This window comes from Xenopus laevis, chromosome 5S (assembly GCF_017654675.1).
Source record: "Xenopus laevis strain J_2021 chromosome 5S, Xenopus_laevis_v10.1, whole genome shotgun sequence".
NCBI classification, from domain to species: Eukaryota; Metazoa; Chordata; class Amphibia; order Anura; family Pipidae; genus Xenopus; species Xenopus laevis.
In genome coordinates, this window is record NC_054380.1 from 94077522 (window position 1) to 94096486 (window position 18965).

An 18965-nucleotide genomic window follows, 5' to 3' on the forward strand; every position below is an offset into this window, starting at 1 on the left:
ATCCCACATTTCTTATAAATTTTTTATATACATTTTTTCGTTTCTTTCGTTCACTTCGTGGTCCCATAAAAGAAATGTCATCATCCATATATATTTCCTATTCACTGTAACAGAATCACGAAACAAATGTTAGTGGAAACAGTATGCTAAAAGAGTTACATATATAATAATTAAAAGAACAACTGATATTAACATTTATATATGAGATAACTTGCACGATTTATTCTTAGCGTGTATTTAATATATGCACGATTGGAGTGTTTTTTAAAGATTGGTTTTTTAATGATTGGGACTTAGCTTACATAGTGGTAGACTCACACATAATACATATTTGTATAGGTGTATTTTAAAGGTGTATTTTACTCGTTTTATGCAAATATATCATTAATTGCATCCATATGTGTAGGGGGTGGATTCATCACAGTATTTAAAGGGGAGTTCACTCACTACGAATTTAGCTCTGAAGAAGTGCCGTTGTTTTGGGCACGAAACGCGTAGGCTTAACTGCACTATGATTGCCACTGTTTGTCACATTGTTTGCGTGAATAAAAGCCACATTTGATGAAGATTTAACGTTCCCTATTTTCTCCGGCTGAGCGCCGGCAGTGTTTGAGCTCATCTTGTATCGAATTAACGCATAGACTAGGGGCCCATTAGTGGTCAGGGGCCCAAGTGATTTTTGTTGGAATTTTTTTTTTTAAATTCACTGACCGGTGGGTCAGTGCCGGCCTTAGGCTGATTGGACCTATTGGGCCCAATCAGGCCCCGCGCTCAGCTGCCCAGCCTGCCTCCAGCTTTGATTGGCCCAGCCCACCCTCAGTCACAAGCTGAGCCCAAGCCTTCCCCCACAATTGGCCCAGCCCACCTCCTACTCAGATTGATGGCCGGCTTGTGTGCAGTGCGCAGGAGCAGCACAGCGTGGGCCTGAACTTGCTCCTAGTAGCTTAAATCTTTTGTCTATGATCAACAATAAATTACGATCCAGTGGCCTTAAACCCCTGAATCAGTTACACAGGTCCGGTAACAGTGCGCACTTTTCTCGATAAAAGAATGTGGGAGGATTGGACTCCACCGAGCGCATGAAGTCTACTGCTCTGGAGAAGCGCACAGTCTTACTGGATGGCTGCTGTTAAGTTAACTGGGGGGAAGTGGGTTAAGGTCACAAGACAGATCATAAATTCACTATGCATACTGGTTGCTGGAAAGGGGGGTTCTAAGGATGCAAGACACATGCCATTGTTGTTGGCTATGCTTGCTACAGTTTACAATTAACTGTTTCAGGGTATGGGGAGTAGAGACAGAAGACAACAGTATTGTTCCCTATTCTGCTGTTTAAAATTAACTGTTACAGGGTATTGAGGCAGGATTAACTATCCTATTGTTGCTGACTCACTCTACTGTGAAACATGATGCTATCAGGGCCAAGGCAGCTTTTGCAGTCATCATTTAGTGTACAGAACAAATAGGAAGAGATCAGGGCACAAAAAAATGGGAGAGCTGTGTCAAAATATTCAAGAGGCAGTAGTCACAGTCTGAAGAGAAAGGGGAAAATGGGCGATACAAAGAAAAGAGGGGTGCTAGCTAATGAACAGGAAGAGGTAGAGCAGTATGTAAAGAGAAGTAACGAAATATTGGAAGAAAGAAAAAAGACAGAAATAGAAGAAAGCAAGACACAGATGTATAAAAAAAGAAAAGGGAAAGAAAAGCAGAACAGGCAGCACAAATATAAGGTTAGTAGTATGTTGGTTTAACATATTTTATATAAATGTATGCATGTATAATGTGGGCCTTTCACATGGGTAACCTGTGTTCATAACAATTTGCTTGTTTGCGTTGGCATGTTGGTGGAACTATAACTTACTCTTGTAATGATTGAACAGCATTGTATGCTATTGCTATTGCTGGTTACACACCTACCACTCTGTTTCTTCCCTGTCGTATTTAACATTGGTGCTGTAGCTTCTCACCAGACACTTGTGAGCCTCAGATAGATATAGAATACCTGTAAATTCAACTCTCAATCCATTTGACTCACAAGTGAATGTAGGGAAGTTGCAGCACAAAGACCTATTGCTGACAGGGTTAGAACTGGGAGCCGGGGTTTAGAAGTTATCTGTAACAGATCACATTTTGTTTTTAATAAACCTTATCTCCATTCTCTTTTTTGTAAACTAAAAGCCTTCCCTCTTTTATACTGCTGTGTTTTCGGGTCATTTAAAGGGGTTGTTTACCTTTGAGATAACTTTTAGTATGATGTACAGAGTGATATTCTGAGACAATTTGCAATTGGTTTTCATTTTTTATTATTTGTGGTTTTTGAGTTTTTTTATTCAGCAGTTGTTCAATTTGCATTTTAAGCAATTTGGTTGTTAGGGTCCAAATTACCCTAGCAACCATGCATCAATCTAAATAAAACACTGGAATATAAATGAGAGGGTCCGTATAGAAAGATGAGTAATAAAAAATAGCAGTAAGGATAAATGTGTAGCCTTACAGAGCATTTGTTTTTTTAGAAGGGGTCAGCAACGCCCATTTGAAAGCTGCAAAGAGTCAGAAGAAAAATTATTTCTATATAATCTAGTCTGGTCATTTCTCTAATGATATATGTAACCACAAGCAACTTGTCAATAATACAGAACAAATAGGACTTACCAATATTTTATTAATTTAGTACTCCTCTTTGTGAGTAAAAGATAATTTCCTATTGCAGGGTTTGTAGTGTCTGATTCAAAATAAAGAGAACCGACTCAATCAGATCAACAGCTGTGTGGTGCCATTACCCAGGTAAGTTGGATTCATTAGATGACATTAAAGGGATTGTTATTGTCGAATATAAAGCCAAACAAATTCTAAGCTCCAGCAGTACCTATTGCATGGTTTTATTTGGATGTCCGAGGACTGTGCTTTAGCAAACATCACACATCTAAAGCTAGTCCATATTGCACACAAGTTAGAAAATCATAATAGCATATAGAAAATCATGACGGCGGCAGTCTGCAACAAAATTTTGTATTCAGCATAGGCCGAGGATTGAAATTATAAAGCTTTATGCTGCTATTTGCCAACAGGGAAACCAAAGCATTCACATTATTGAGCTGCTGATAATAAACAAATTGAATTTACTAGATATAATGGTATAATGGTGACAGACCGAGTCAGCAGCTTATTGGCCCCTGTGTGGGACCCTCCAACGATCTTCCCCAATTGGTATCTGGAGATCGATCGGGCAGGAGAAAAAATCCTGTCGGATCACAGCACTGCGTATCTTGACAGCGCTATATAAATAAATGATGATGATGATCACAGACTGCACCTGTTCGTTGATGTGGTCCCGCGATCTAACCGCCCGGTTTGATCTGATCATTGGGCCTTAGAGCCCATGATGGGTTCAGCCCAGTATCGCCCACCTCATATGGGGGATAGATCCGATTGTATGGCAAAATCGTCAAAAATATCGTGACTTTCCACACACGGTCCTCAATTTGTAACGATCAGATCTTTGCGTCTATGGCCATCTTAAACCAGGTATTTAAACTAGGTCTTTTTTCAAAGGGGTTTACTCCAAGCTCCTAAAAGACTTTGCTAGATGGTTATCTATGAGAAAGTTTGAAGAGTCAAAAGTAGATTTTATGCTCTAAACAGGGGTCCCCAACCTATTTTACCTGTGAGCCACATTCAAATGTAAAGAGTTGGGGAACACAAGCATGAAAAAACTTCATGTGGGTGGCAAATAAGGTCTATGATTGGCTATTTGGTAGCCCCTTTGTGAACTGGCAGTCTACAGGAGGCTATTTTTGGCAGTAAACCTGGTTTTTATGCAACTAAAACTTGCCACAAGCCAGGGGAAATATCATGAAAATGAAAATTTAATATAAGCTTCAGCATACTGAAATAAGAGACTTTCTAAATACAATCAATTAAAAATGCTGTAGTATTTCTGAAATAATCAAGTTTATATTCACTAATCTTCTCTCAACATCTGTTTCTCTTCATTCTCTCTTTGTGCAGCAGTTGGGTGTCAGATATTCATTGACCGTTAGATCCAATATTTCTTATAGGGGGCTCCTTTTGCCTAGAAGATGTATAGAGCTCACTCTATTAAGATCACCAGACATCATGTCTCTCTAAGTGCAGAATTTGTGCAAAAGGCAGTTATTGTTAGATTTTGTTTGTACTGGAATCCGTTATTTAAATGAGCTCTAATACATCTGCTAGGAAAGGAAGCCCCCTATAAGATATATTGGATAAGTCAATGATTATCTGACACCCACCTGCTGCATGAAGACAGAATGAAGAGAAACAGATCCTGAGAGAGGAACAGTGAATATAAACTTGATTATTTCAGAAACAATTCAGAATATTTAATTGATTGTATTTACACATTTTCTTATTGCAGTATGGTGAAGCTTATAGTTAATTTTAATTTTCGCGATAGTTCCGCTTTAAAAATAAGCACCTACTTGGAGGCCACTTTGAGCAACATCCAAGGGGTTGTGAGCAACACATTGCTCACGAGCAACTGGTTGGGGATCACTGGTCTAAAACATTGACTATAGAGATAAAGCTAAATAGCTGCACATTGAGTTGCTGCACAGACACAGGCATTAGTTGTGAAGTCCGGTTAAATAATGTGCTGTACTGTCACACTCACTGAGCACACTAATCTTCTACAAACCAGAAGTGTTTTGTAAAGTTTTGGTAATGTTATTTTGTAAACACACATGGTTTCTTTTTTTTGTCAGCTGCGCACAAGAGAGGAACATTAACCTTTCCAAAAGTTGGCAAATTGGAACTCCTGAACATTAGCAAGAAGCCTATATTTACACATACAAGTGGCCGGGAGGGACACATTATTAAACGATCAATAAATATCAAAATAACCAGAGAAAGCTTTCTCGTGGTCTTTTTGCCCTTACACGATGGCAGGAGCTACGTGTGGGTTAAGAACGTTTCCTATACATAGTAAAAGCTTTAGCATGTCAGGTGAAGATAACAGTGTGGAGTAATGGAGCAGATACAGTGACAATTAGATTGGTTTATGAATAACAAGATATACATTTCATTTTAAATGACACCTAAAGAATAAAATACTAGAGATGCCAATATGTTGGAAATCCCCCCTCCCCAGAGTAAAGTAAATCACTTACTCTATCTCATGGATCAGTGCACATCTTACAGAAAAATCAGACAAGCCCAATGCACATTCTTCAACACCCCCATGTGTGAGAATAGTACTTCTGGAGTTTAATATCGGAAATTTGCCCAATCCTAGCACATACTGCAGGATTCAAAATCCATTTTAACAAATTGTTAAAATTATGACTAAAATAAAAGATTTAATCACCTTTACAAAGTTAGTAATCAGCAACCTATTCTTTAAGTGATGGATAGCAACTCCATATTCAATTAGTTAATTTCCATAACATATTCATGACTACAGCAGTCATGTCGCTGCCTCCTGAAAAGTCAGAAATGAGCACTGAGATGTAATTCATATATCTCGGTTGGTTTGTAGGTCATGGGGTTCTAATATCTTTCCCTCCGCATATACAAGCCTGGAAAGAAATGTGATTTTTTAAGACTGAGCTAACATACCATCAGTTCACAGATCACTGGATACATTCACTAAAATAGTGTATTTAGCCAATAAGCAATTTCTAGATGGATGTAAATATACCCCCAATACACATATACAACAAAACAAGTATTACTCTTTACTCATCAGTTCATTTTCACACCTATTAATGGAGTATTTTAAGAATGGCTGACCTTTAATTTAACTTTTAGTATGTTATAGTAATCCAACTTTAAATCCAACTTTAAATTGATCTTCAATATTAATTATAGTTTTTTTTTAAATTATTTGTCTTTTTTTCTGACTTTCCAGCTTTAAAATAGGGTCACTGACCCCCATCTAGAAATAATGCTCTGTAATGCTGCAAATGTATTGTTATTGCTACATTTTTATTGCTCATCTTTCTAATCAGGTCCTCTCTTATTCATATCAAGGACCCTAGCAACCAGACTGCTGAAATTGCACACTGAAGAACTGCTGAATAAAAAAAATAATAACAAAGAGATAGAGAATATCACTTTCTAAAAGCAGATTTCCAAGGGGAACTCCAATTACCATCTCCTGCTGCCAATACCCCTAATAAACCTTAAAGGGGTTGTTCACAGTTAAGCTAACTTTTAGGGGCAAATTCACTAAGCAGCGAAAATGTGCTAGCAACGGCTTCGCAACACTTCGCCGCATTTCGCCAGGCGAAGTTTCGCCAGGGCGCCGCCAATTCACTAAAATCCGAAGTTTCACTCGGAGGCGAACGGTTGCGAAGTTGTGCTAGCGTTAATTCGTCAAGCAAAGCGAAGTTACGCTAGTGATGCCTAATTTGCACACTGCGCCAAGTTAAAGTACAATGGATGTATATGTAGCAACAATACATTACACTACAGAAGCCTGGGAAAGCTTCATAAGATAAAATAGAGTTGTTATATTGCCCTATACATGTGCCCACTGTATAGTTTAGGTGCCATATGTTAGGAAATGTAGGGGGGAAGGAGGGTACCCCCAAAAAAATGTATTATCTTTTTCAGCCTATCACCCTTATAAAAGGAAAAGACGCCAGGGTTTTTTGGGACTTATAAAAAATGTCAACTTATTTTGAAGCAATCCCTATCTACTCTATTGCCCTTCTCCTGGTCTGAAGTGGTGAAGGCAAGTCTGGCGCAAGAGGTAACATTCAGTAAAATGCGCAAGTTAGTGAATTAGCGTAGTTATGTCCCATTCGCCATAGTGTTACTTCGCCTGGTGTAAGTGTGTGAAGTAGCGCTAGAGTAGGTCCACTTCGCTAGCGAATTTACGCCAGCGCCCGCTAGTAAATCGGCGAAGTAACGAAATGACGTCACGCTGGTGAATTTGCGCTAGCGTTAGCCACTTCGCACTTTAGTGAATTTGCCCCTTAGTATGATGTAGAGAGTGATATTCTGATATAATGTGCAACTGGTTTTAATAATTTATATGTGGGTTTTGCCTTATTTAGATTTTAATTCAGCAGATCTGCAGTTTGATATTTCTGCCATCTGGTTCCTAGGGTTCAAATTACCTTAGTAACCATGCACTGATTTGAATAAGACACTGGAATATGAATAGGAGAGGACCTGAATAGAAAGAGGAATATTAAAAAGTAGCAATAGCAATACATGTGTAGCCTTGCAGAGCATTTGTTTTTTTAGATGGGGTCAGTGACACTCATTTGGAAGCTGGGAAGAGCCAGAAGAAAGCAAATAATTTAAAGGAGACATACAGGATAAATGAAAAAACACCAATTTTGTAGGCAATTATGAGTAATATATGGTGTTGCTTTTACATGGTGCTAAAAAATTATATTATCTTTAAAAATCGCCCCTTTATTAGAGCTCCCTATAGTTGTTTACTGGTCCCTGTCTGTGTTTCAAATGAGGGGTGGGCAGCGTCCGACTGGCCCACCGGGATACCAGGAAAACTCCCGGTGGGCCCAGGTGTCAGTGGGCCCTCATGCTGCTAAACTTTTGTCTTATTTCACGGGCATTCCCTATTTCTATGAGAACAAAGTGGCTAAATAGGTGGGATAATAGATTATAGTATGTAAAGAAAAGAGACTAGGAGAATAGAGGTTGAGAAGAGGAAGAAAATCGTACTGAGGGTGGGCCCTCGGTCTAAAAACTTTTGGTGGGCCCCTGGTTTAAGATTTTTTGGTGGGCCCCTGGTGTCCCAGTCCGACACTAGGGGTGGGTGTGTCCTAACATCCCTGCCAGAAGCACAGTAGGAGGAGGACAGCCAATCACAGCCCTCCAGTCACACAAACTGAGACAGGCTTCAGTTCCCTATCAGGGAACTAGTCAGGTGTCACAAGTCTCATCTCGCGAGATATACATCCGTATATAAGTACAGTCCATTTAACAGCAGGGGGTATGGAATCACACGTGAATGCTCTGCTGATAACATGCAAGGCGAGCAAGCTGTGGGCGTCTGATCACTATTTTCTTTTTGCACCGCTAGAATTTGTCAGGGTGTGGGTTGCTGGATCTGCAGCTGCCGCCAGAGCCAATGTTTCAAATCAGGTGTGCTGCTGTGACGTTCGGCTCCTCTTCTGCTCTTTGCTGCGGGCCAATTAAAATTGGATGGCGGGCCGCATTTGGCCCGTGGTCTGTAGTTTGGACACCCCTGGGCCAGGCCAACCCTGAGCCAGTCGTTGTCTCCGCTTAAATGAGAAACAAACCATTAAAGGGATACTGTCATGGGGAAAAAAATGTTTTTTTCAAAATTAATCGGTTAATAGTGCTGCTCCAGCAGAATTCTGCACTGAAATCCATTTCTTAAAAGAGTAAACAGATTTTTTTTATATTCAATTTTGAAATCTGACATGGGGCTAGACATATTGTCAATTTCCCAGCTGCCCCAAGTCATGTGACTTGTGCTCTGATAAACTTCATTCACTCTGAGGGGCAAAACTCTAAGGAATATAATAATGGGTATAGATGGGGTTACACTATGACCAAACAATAGAAAGGGCTTTGTCATTAGTTGGGGAATATACAAGGTATGTATGGGGGGTATATTCTTCTTGTAAGGGACAGATGGGTGGGGCAGCAGCAAAAATCATTCATTACTCTGGCAGTGACCAGGCCATTGCATCTTGGGAAACAGGAAGTGATGCTGCATATAGACTGATGTCAGTAACACAATATGACACAAGGTTTCCCTGCCAAATTGGGCTACTAATTTAAACCTCAAGCAGGTTTTTAAAGTCCAACCTAACCAAGATACGGATTTGGGTTACTTTTAGCGGGTTTGTGCCATATTTTTCCATATATAAAGATATGACCAATGTTGGGTTCATATATTCTCGCTCCTCTTCCCATAGGATTCTCGATTTGGGATATAGGATTCTGGACCACAAAGAGTAAGCCCCTCTTGGATTTGAATAAATACTTACTCAAATTGAGCCTGGCCCCCAAGTTCCCCTGGGGCCTGATTCAAACCAATCAGATTCACTCAGGTTATTAACCAGACGGCTTTATTTGAGGTATACATTAATACACAATGTTACAATACAGGGTAAATAATCACTCTTATGTCCCAAAAGCTTGTGAGGACATGGGGGAACAATTAGCAATAGAACATGTTACAATGTAAGCACTTCTTCCCATGGTCCCATAGTAACCAGTCATCATCCTTGTTTTAGTATAATTGTGCCCCTCTGTCCATCTAACATCAGCACAATAGCCAAATAAGGTGCATCTGCTGTATCAGCACAGTGTCCAGAATGGGATCTGTGCTGTGGGGATGTTTCTGAGACTATTAAAGAGTCTACCTTGACATGGTGGCAGGCTTAATAATCCTTTGGCCAAAAGTTACTGTTCAGCGCTCATGTCCATGTGACCTTTTGTACTGAGTGGGGGAGTTGTGGGTCCAGGGACATGGTTGACCCAACTTGCCCCTACCTTCCTTATTACCCCTCACAGTGTTGGCAGGCCTAGCAAACAACAGAGTGTGTCATTGTGGGGGCAAGTAGAAATTAAATACTCCTCCATCACTTTAGCAGGAACCCCCGCCTATCAATAGGCTGGTGGGAAGTGGCTAGAATTCCCATATTAAGAAAGGGGACGCAGACTTAGAAATGCTATTGCATTGTGGCCTATGGAGTAAAGCAATATTGTAGTTCCTTCCAGTAGGTGTCCCTAGGTCTTTTAGCCCCATCATGTACATATTAATCAATTAACCCTGCAGAAATATTAACCCATTCCCTTCTTCAACTAAATCCCTCTATCAGCACAACCACCCAGTTTTACCCCATGCCGCCTTTGCCCATTTTGAGCAGCCCCAGCAATATTAATTAGTCCGTCACCCAACTGTCAGTCATCTTTAATAGAATGAGGCACAGGAGCCCCTTCCCTCAATATTCACCATAGGGATTAAAGAAAAACACAGAGACATATTTATGGGGAAACCAGGCATTGAGCACAGGATTTATTAAAATAAATAGCCAATTTATGTTTGGGCATCCCTAACGGCTGATGATCCAGAGGAAGGAGAAAAACCCTAAAGTGCTTGGGAATGATCTGCACTGAAGGTAAAAATTCCTTCCTGACTCCAAACGGCAGTCGGTTTTACTCCCTGGACCATGGCTTTCTAAGTTCATTAACAAACAATAATTCAACTACACACACACACACATCAAACCACCATCCTTCCCCTACACAGGCTCCCACCAACCCTTTCTACATAGACTTGCTACCCACACCTTATACTCATGTACCAACCCATCCCTCATACATACACCCTCGATCTTATACACATGCAACCACCCTCCCTCTTGCATACGCACACACCCTCCCACTTGCATACAAACCCACCCCTCATACATACATCTTCCCTCCTACACACATGCACCAGCCACCCTCCCTCCTACACACACACTCACACACACCCTCCATCTCTTCTACAGACAAAAAACACAAACCCACCCTCCTACACACATGTACCTACCCTCCCTCCCTGCTACACACAAGCACCCACCCTCCTACACACACACCCACCATCCTATACAGACGCACTCACCTCGATCCTGCAGATAAAACACACACACACACTCCTACACATACACACCAACCCTCCCTCCTACAGACAAAACACACCCACCCTCCTTCCTACACACATGCACGCACCCTCCTTCTAACACACATGTACCCGTCCTCCAATAAACACAGGCACCCACCTTCATTCCTACAGACAAACCCACTCTCCTACACACATGTACCTACCCTCCCTCCCTGCTACATACATGCACCCACTCTCGTACACACAAAAAACACCCACCCTCCTACACGCATGCACCTACCCTCCCACATACATACACACCCACCCGCACACATGCCCCACCATCCTACACACAGTCATCTACCCTCCTACACACATTTAACCAACCTCCCTCCTACACATGCACCCAGCCTCTTACACACACACACACCCTACATCCCTCCTACAGACAAAACCCACAAACCCACTCTCCTACACACATGTACCTACACTCCCTCCCTGCTACATACATGCACCCCACCCTCATACACACAAAACACACTCACCCACCCTCCTACAAACACACAACCACCCTCCTATACAGATGCACCCACCCTCCCTCGTACAGACAAAACACACACACTCTTACACACACGCAACCTCCCTCCTACAGAAAACACACTCACCCACGCTCCTACACACATGCACCCATCCTCCTTCCTACACACATGTACCCACACTCCAATATACACATGTGCCCACCTTCCTACAGACAAAATACAGATACCGACTCTCCTACACACATGTACCTACACTCCCTCCCTGCTACACACATGCACCCACCCTCGTACACAAAACAAAACACACTCACCCACCCTCCTACACACATGCACCCACCCACCCTCCCACATACATACACACCCACCCTCCCACATACATACACACCCACACGCACGCACACATACTCCGACACACATGCACCCAGCCTCCTATACAGATGCACCCACCCTCCCTCCTCCAGACAAAACACACACACACTCCTACACACACGCACCCTCCCTCCTACAGAAAACACACCCACCCATGCTCCTACACACATGCACCCACCCTCCTTCCTACACACATGTACCCGCACTCCAATATACACACATACCCACCTTCCTACAGACAAACTATACATACCCACCCTCCTGCACACAGCCACCCACTCTCCTACACATATGCACCCACCCTCCTGCCCACATGCACCCACCCTCCAACACACATGCACCCACCCTCCCTCATATACACATACCCACCCTCTTTCCTACATACATGTACCCACCCTCCTACACACGCACCCCGAGCATGCACCCAAGAAGCTAATGATCCAAAGGAAGGCAAAAAAACCAACCAAGTGCTTAACAGCCAATCTGCACTGAAGGTAAAAATTCCTTCCTGACTCCTAGAAATGGCAGTCAGTTCTACACCCTGGATCATGGCTAGACACACATATACACACACAGTTACACACTTGCAGGACAAGTAAAAAGGATTCAGGTGGTGGCGGTGGATCGATGACAGCAGGCGAGTTTTCTGGTGGAATGCTGAAAAGAAAATGTTTAGAAAGTGTTGAAATAAGAATAAATTACAGACAAATACTTGTTTATTTCTGATATAAAAGGCTTAGCCTGTCTTTAAGAGCATACTATTTGTTAGGTCTGTGGGGACTGTTTGGGTCTCTTTACATATACAATGCCAGGGCCTGTTATGAATCTCAGTTTTATCAATCTCAGTGAGCATGCACCATTTATTCTTTTATACTCTTTGATCACTTGGTGCCAGTTCATTACCCAGTGGCAACCCATTTCTAAAGATGGATATCCAGGCTAGATTCACAGCAGCCCTATAAGAGTTAACTACCTTCCCTCTTATTGGCCTACTATAAAATCAACACTTTATCTGCAGACTTAGATCTCAGCCTCTGTTAGCAACCTTTTACAAGCTTAAGGCAGTCATAAATTGGTCTATCATGTAAGCCCTCAAAGTGATCAGCCTGCGGGCTGAACAGACAGGGTGTATAACGCCAGTGTCAGACCGGGACTCCAGGGGCCCACCCAAAAACCTTAGACCAGGGGCCCACCATAAAACCTTAGACCAGGGGCCCACTCTCAGTAATAATATTCTTCATCTCCTCAATCAACCTATATTCTCCTAGTCTGCTCTCTTTATACTATAAACAATTATTCCATCTATTTAGCCTCTTTTTTCTCATAGAAATACGGAATGGCCATGAAATAGGCCAAAAGTTTAGCAGCACAAGGGCCCACTGACATCTGGGCCCACCGGGAGTTTTCCTGGTATCCTGGTGGGCCAGCCCGACACTGTATAACTTCCTTTCTATTGTTCTGATTGAAAATGATCAGAATGGCCGGAAGTAAAGTGGAACTGCACTGGACAACATGGGGCATCTCTAGATGAAGGGTAATTGACAGTAAATAGATACATTACCCAAACTCTCTGTAGCCTCTTCATGATGGCCTTCCTGACCCGTTTTTGGAGGGTCAGCCTTTCCCCCACCGGAGGATGAGCAGCTTCCTGCAGTTTCTTCTCCTTCTCCGAGAATGTCATGCCAAGCTGGAGAAGGTGAGATTGGACAGTCTGCGAGCGAAGGGGAAACACAAGGATAGGAAAGAAAGGAGACAGTTATGATTATGCCCAGGGCCGCCATTAGAAATTATGGGGCCCCGTACAACAAAACTTTTGGGGCCCCTGGCACCCAAGCCCCACCCCTGATCCCACCCACTCCACATCACAGTTAAAAGACCACACAGACATCAGCGCTAAAAAAGTAACCCCCACACATACAAGTTATAAAAAGCTATTGATGGTCAGGTCCCCCTTATAGGTTAAAAAAAAAAAATGTTGGCGCCAGGGCCCCCCATAAAAGTTTTTTTTAAACTTGCAAGTGGTTGAATATCCAAGAAAAGCATCAGAGACAGTGATCAGGGAACTTACATTCTGCAGCCGCAGATACTCCAGATGCTGCCTCCATATTTGCTGCTCTGTTGGTGTCTCCTGTGGAAGAAGAGAGTCAATGTTAAGCACTGCTTTGCACCAATGCCATTATTTTGTCCATGTGGCCCCTTGAAACAAAACTCTTTGCAGTGTCTGTGCATAATGACATTTTTGTTGCTGGTGAAGATGGCACTTAGGTGGGTGACTTTAGATGCCCCCCAGGGGAGCAGGAGATACAATGAATAATAATGTTCCTAATTATTATAAAGACACACAGTGAACAATAACCTCTGTTATAATAATTATAATAGTGACACTTACAGGAGACAGCGACACATCAATGCAGAGGGTGGCATGCTCCCTCTTGAGCTCTTCCTGTAACATAAAGAAATTAACAGTGTGAGACAAGGGCTGGCAAATTAATATAATTTATTCCATATTTATCTAAATGTCTATTCTGCATTACTTACCAGATAGTAAATCATTATCCAGTAATGGATAATGTTCCCATTGATTGTGCTCGGGTCCAAAAAGTAGAGCAGTATAAACTGATCTCTGAAAAAGAGAAATCCCAGTGTTAATAACACATTGCTATTTTCCACCCTTACTTCCCTTGCACTTACCCCTGGCTCAATAGCAAATTATTCACAACATTTAATAAGACCATTTTTGTTATACTTACAAGATGACGTTGCTCCCATATTGGACCCGGTAGTGATGTTCTGCAAAGAAAAACACATTTCCATTAAACACTGAGCTAAAGGGGAAAGGAATTCTCATATAATAAAACTAAAGCTGCAACCTCAGCAACTGATAAATAATATAAGATTTTACCGTAATAAGAGGCGAGGGCCTCAAAATCTGTATCCTCCACCCTGAAATCCTCCAGGACGGAGTACAGTGACTGTAAATGAAAAGGAAAAGCATTAGGGACATAATACTAAATGCGTCTAAATGCTACTCATAGTCAGTCTGGCAGGGCCGGGCCAAGGTATTTTGGCACCCTAGGCAAGGGCTTCAATCAGTGCCCCCACCCGGTCCTGCATTACCATTTCCCACCTTACTATTCATGTTGCCCCCATTTGTACCTGTGCCAATGCCAGTCAATCAATCAGATTGCACCCAAGCCCCCAATCTGTACCTGTGCCAGCATAGCCCAAAATATCCATCATATTGTTACCCCCAATCTGTGCATGTGCCAGCAGCAGCCAAAAATCCACAATATGTCCCCCAAATATGTATTTGTGCCAGCAGGAGCCAAAATATCCACAATATTGCCTTCAAATATTTACTTGTGCTGCGCAGGCATAAGCCAAAAATCCATCATATTGCCCCCAAATATGTGCCTGTGCCAGCAGCAGCCAAAAATCTACAAAATTGCCCCAAACATCTGTGTACTGTGCCAACAGCCACCATATTGCCCCATGTACCTGTGCCAGCAGCAGCCAATCCCTCATATTGCCCCCAATCAGTACCTGTGCCAATAGCAGCCAAAAAATCCAAAATAATGCCCCTACATATGTACCTTTGTCAGCAGGAGCCAAGAGGGAGGTGGGGAGTACTTCTGCCTGCAGTACGAATAATGGGCAAGAGGGAGTTGGAACAGGCGGTTTATAAAGTTTAAAAACTATTAAAGGCTAAGCATACCAGAGTTTTAAAAAAAGAAATTCCCCTTAAAAGTGCGCCCCCCCATGATTGCCCCCTAGGCAGGCGCCTACTCTGCCTACCCCTAGTTCCGGGCCTGCAGTCTGGCTTTGAGGAGAATAGAGACAGAAAAGGTTTCTATGGTACATACATTTTTTTCTGAAAAAGAAAATAAATGTAGTAATTCGATTCCCTCAATGTCGGCTCCCACCTATGTCGAAAAGGAAGCAGTGCAGACAGACAGCTGCTTAAGGGTTAGGGCAAACGGGCAGATTCAGGGAGATTTAGTAGCGTTGCTTCGTCGCCCGTAGTTTCCTCGTGAGGCAACTTCAGACGACTTCGGAAAACAAATCGGCGCGAGTGGCATGCCGCAGGCGGTTTTTAATTTTAGCAGGCAGAAGGCAGGGGGAAGCAGTTCGGGGAGATTAGTCGCCCCAAAGAAGAGGCGATTAGTCGCCAGGCGACTACATCTCTCCAAATCTGCCCGTGTGCCCCAACCCTAAGGAGAGGTTATATAAAAGAGTGAATGGAAACAAAAGTTCAGATGAGAGAGTATTTTTTTTTCACTGAGGCATTACCAGGAGTGATGGAATTCTCTCTGTCTCGTTCATCTTCAAAACCTAAAGATACAAATGGACATAGTCAGACAAAATGAAGTCACAGTTAAAGAGGCTGTTCACCTTTTCAATTTTTCTAATTTGTCATTTTTGAGTTATTTAGGGGCAAATTCACTAACGAAGCGCCTAACGCTAGCGTTGGGCATTTTCGTTACTTCGCAAATTCACTAACGAACGCTGGCGTAAATTCGCTAGTGTTACTTTGCACCCTTACGCCTGGCGAATTTTTGCTACAGATGTAACTACGCAAATTCACTAACGCGCGCAGTGTACTGAACGCTACCTTTTACGCTAGACTTCCTTTGCCACCTCAGACCAGGCGAAGTGCAATAGAGTAGATAGGGATTGCTTGAAAAAAAGTTCAAATTTTTTCTAAGTCCCAAAAAACGCTGGCGTTTTTTCTATAATATGGGTGATAGGCTGAAAAAGATCAAAACATTTTTTGGGGCTCCATTCCTTCCCCCCTACATTTCCTAACTCATGGCAACTTAACTATACAGTGGGCACATGTGTAGGGCAAAAAAAAATTTTTATTTGATGTTTTGAAGGTTTCCCAGGCATTTGTAGTGATTGTACGTATTCCTCCATTGAAATTTGAATTTGGTGCCGTATGCAAATTAGGCATCGCTAGCGTAACTTCGCTTTGCTTAGCGAATCAACGCTAGTGCAACTTCGTAACCTTACGCTACCCCTGTGCGCAACTTCGGATTTTAGTGAATTTGCGGAGCGCTGGCGAAACTACGCCTGGCGAAACTACGCCTGGCTAAGTGTGGCGAAGTGCGGCGAAGTTGCTCCTGGCTCAACTACGAATCTTAGTGAATTTGCCCCTTAGCTTTTTCTTCAGCAGCTCTACAGTTTGCAATTGCAGTAATATAGTTGCTAGGGTCCAAATTACCCCAGCAACCATGCACTGATTTGATAAATAGTAGCAATAACAATAAATGTGTAGCCTTACAGAGCATTCATTTTTTAAATGGGGTCAGTGACCCCCATTTGAAAGCTGGGAATATTCAGAAGAATGCAAATAATTCAAAATTTTAAAAATAAACAATGAAGATCAATTGAAAAGTTGCTTAGCCCACTTTAAGGATAAACTCAATTGATAATGGTTAATGAAAGACTAACCAGTATACTTATAGATAAAAATGAGAAATTCAAGGAAATATGGTAACCGTGTTATCGATATTCCTTCCCAAATACAGAAACCCCTATGATCTTTTTGTAATCACTATATGATAGCAATATATGTTACACTTTATACTTTCTCAGATGTGGAATAACTAATACTTAACAGTTGTATTTCAGGTAATTCATTCAGCCTATAGAATTATCTTCTATTATGATACTTAAGGGACCTCGTGGAAACCACTGTAGAGCATGCAACGCTCGATACAAATGTTTCATAATACATAATATGCCGTCAAAGTTAATTTCAGTTTATTTATTTCTCTTTCTTTAATCAGCAGGTCCATTGGATTAAGAAAGGACCGACTCCATCTCTACTCTTCTCTCTTAACTCCTTTCCTCCAAGTAAATAATTTACTTGATGTTATTACATAACTGTTATAACTTCTCATTTTTCTTAAAATGTTAAAACTCAATAAAAACTATTGAAAAGAAAAGTTGCTCAGAATTTGCCATACTATAACATAATAAAAGTTAACTGAAAGGTGAACCACCCATTTATTTCCTTATCTATATTATCCCATTTGTATGAAACATTGTTCCACTCAATGACAAAAGCCCATTATTAATGCTGTTGATGGCAATGGATTGGCTTCTTATAAATACCATATACAGTAAACATATGGGCTGATATGGACAAAGCCACGTAGGACTCCAACAAGAGAATTTAGAGCAGACTTGCTGAAGAAGAATTCATGAACTGAATCAATTGTATTTGCAAGATTACCTGTTAAAGGAGCTTTTCAGATCTTGAAAAATGTAGGGGCCGGCTCAAGGCCGGGGTACCCCAAGGGGGTCTCCCTAAGGAGACCCTGGCTATCTCTTACACTTGTTCAGACGAGATGGATTTATCTGAACAAAGGAGAAGCCAAAAAATAATAAACCCAGATGTTAAAAGGCAGGTGTAGCACCAAGTCGCAGTCCAAAAAGGCAGGAAAAGCACTGTAGCAATCTGTATAGAAAGAGAATAAAAAGGCAAGTTAATGAATGTAGCACTTAATATTTCCTATATAATACAGAGGGAGGCAGGCAGAGATCTATGTTACCCTAAACTTGAGCTTTGCATCACTTCCAGAAGGTAATGGGCCTCAGTTTATAGAATTAAGCATTGGTGCAGTTGGAATGAGCACACAGTACATTGGTGCCATTCACTCCATGTTTTTTTTAAGTAAGGCCCAGTTATGCCCCTTGGGTGACTTGGCTAGAGAAGTACAGAATTCATAGAAAACTCAAAGCAAATACTTCTGATTGATCTACAGAAAGTGACTGGTTTGTTTGATATGGGGAATGACACACATGGCAGTAAATGAAGCTTGTTGTCCCCAGTTCATGGAAAGACTCATTGATCTGTTAGATCTCCAACTATTTCATACACTATTCATAGCAGGAATGCACCCGATCTACCATTTCAACTGAACTTATTAACTCTGCAACACATGATTAATATCTAGTTGCTAGGCTTCATGGCGTTAGCAACCAGGTGCCTAAATGTAAAAGAGCACTTGCCAATAGCAACAGATCAGCTATTCGCTTTTATTCATCACCACAATTTTTGGACTAAAGTACCTGCCCTATATACCCCCTATCTTTTATAGTTGTTTATAACTGTAGGCAATAAAACATTGTGACCTACCATGTACCCTGTTGCCCCCCTCATTTTGGCATTTGAAGGGAAAGAGCATGCATGAGATTTACAAATAAATATTATTCTTTAAAAGGAAAAAGAATTGGGAATGATTAAATTTAGTTTTATAAGGTACATAAGAGCAGGGCAGATACCCGGGGTCAGAGGGGCAAAACTCTAAGAAACCTGTCGGTACTGGCAGGAAAAAATAAGTATGTTATGGTGAGGTGCAGGGGTCCCAAAATGTTTCCTGTTTATGGGGCACTAGTGGAAAATAAGAGTAGATATGCTGGCAGCCTGCATAACATCCAAATCCTGGGTCTGTGTTACCTAACCAGCA

At 41.7% G+C, this 18965-nt stretch overlaps 1 protein-coding gene and 1 long non-coding RNA gene across 3 annotated transcripts; one reads left to right on the forward strand and one right to left on the reverse strand.

Moving 5' to 3' along the window:
* The first annotated feature begins 572 nt into the window (after positions 1 to 572).
* LOC121394280 lies at positions 573 to 17370 on the forward strand. Its single transcript, XR_005961609.1, has 3 exons — positions 573 to 1730; positions 2711 to 2784; positions 17280 to 17370. It is a non-coding gene; the product is annotated as an uncharacterized LOC121394280 (long non-coding RNA).
* On the reverse strand, positions 11996 to 18087 carry LOC121394279. Of its 2 annotated transcripts, XM_041564854.1 has the most exons (9): positions 17729 to 18087; positions 15778 to 15819; positions 14390 to 14459; positions 14238 to 14277; positions 14026 to 14110; positions 13877 to 13930; positions 13556 to 13615; positions 13049 to 13198; positions 11996 to 12144 (listed from the first exon to the last, which is right to left on the reverse strand). In XM_041564854.1, the coding sequence occupies exons 2-9, from the start codon at positions 15808 to 15810 to the stop codon at positions 12094 to 12096; spliced, it is 543 nt and encodes a 180-aa protein (XP_041420788.1). In that variant the 5' UTR covers positions 15811 to 15819; positions 17729 to 18087; the 3' UTR covers positions 11996 to 12093. The 2 variants fall into 2 exon arrangements, with proteins under 2 accessions (XP_041420788.1, XP_041420787.1); XM_041564853.1 differs by lacking the exon at positions 11996 to 12144 and having other exon boundaries at positions 12898 to 13198.
* Between the last annotated feature and the right edge of the window lie 878 nt (positions 18088 to 18965).

What these genes read in the sequence shown, in the direction of transcription:
- LOC121394279 (XM_041564853.1), bottom strand. Translation starts at nt 15,810, where the DNA reads ATGAACGAGACAGAGAGAATTCCATCACTCCTG. An exon ending in AGAGAATTCCATCACTCCTG is followed by an intron (nt 14,460 to 15,777) that starts GTAATGCCTCAG and finishes TTTCATTTACAG; the next exon opens with TCACTGTACTCCGTCCTGGA. An exon ending in TATGGGAGCAACGTCATCTT is followed by an intron (nt 14,111 to 14,237) that starts GTAAGTATAACA and finishes TCTCTTTTTCAG; the next exon opens with AGATCAGTTTATACTGCTCT.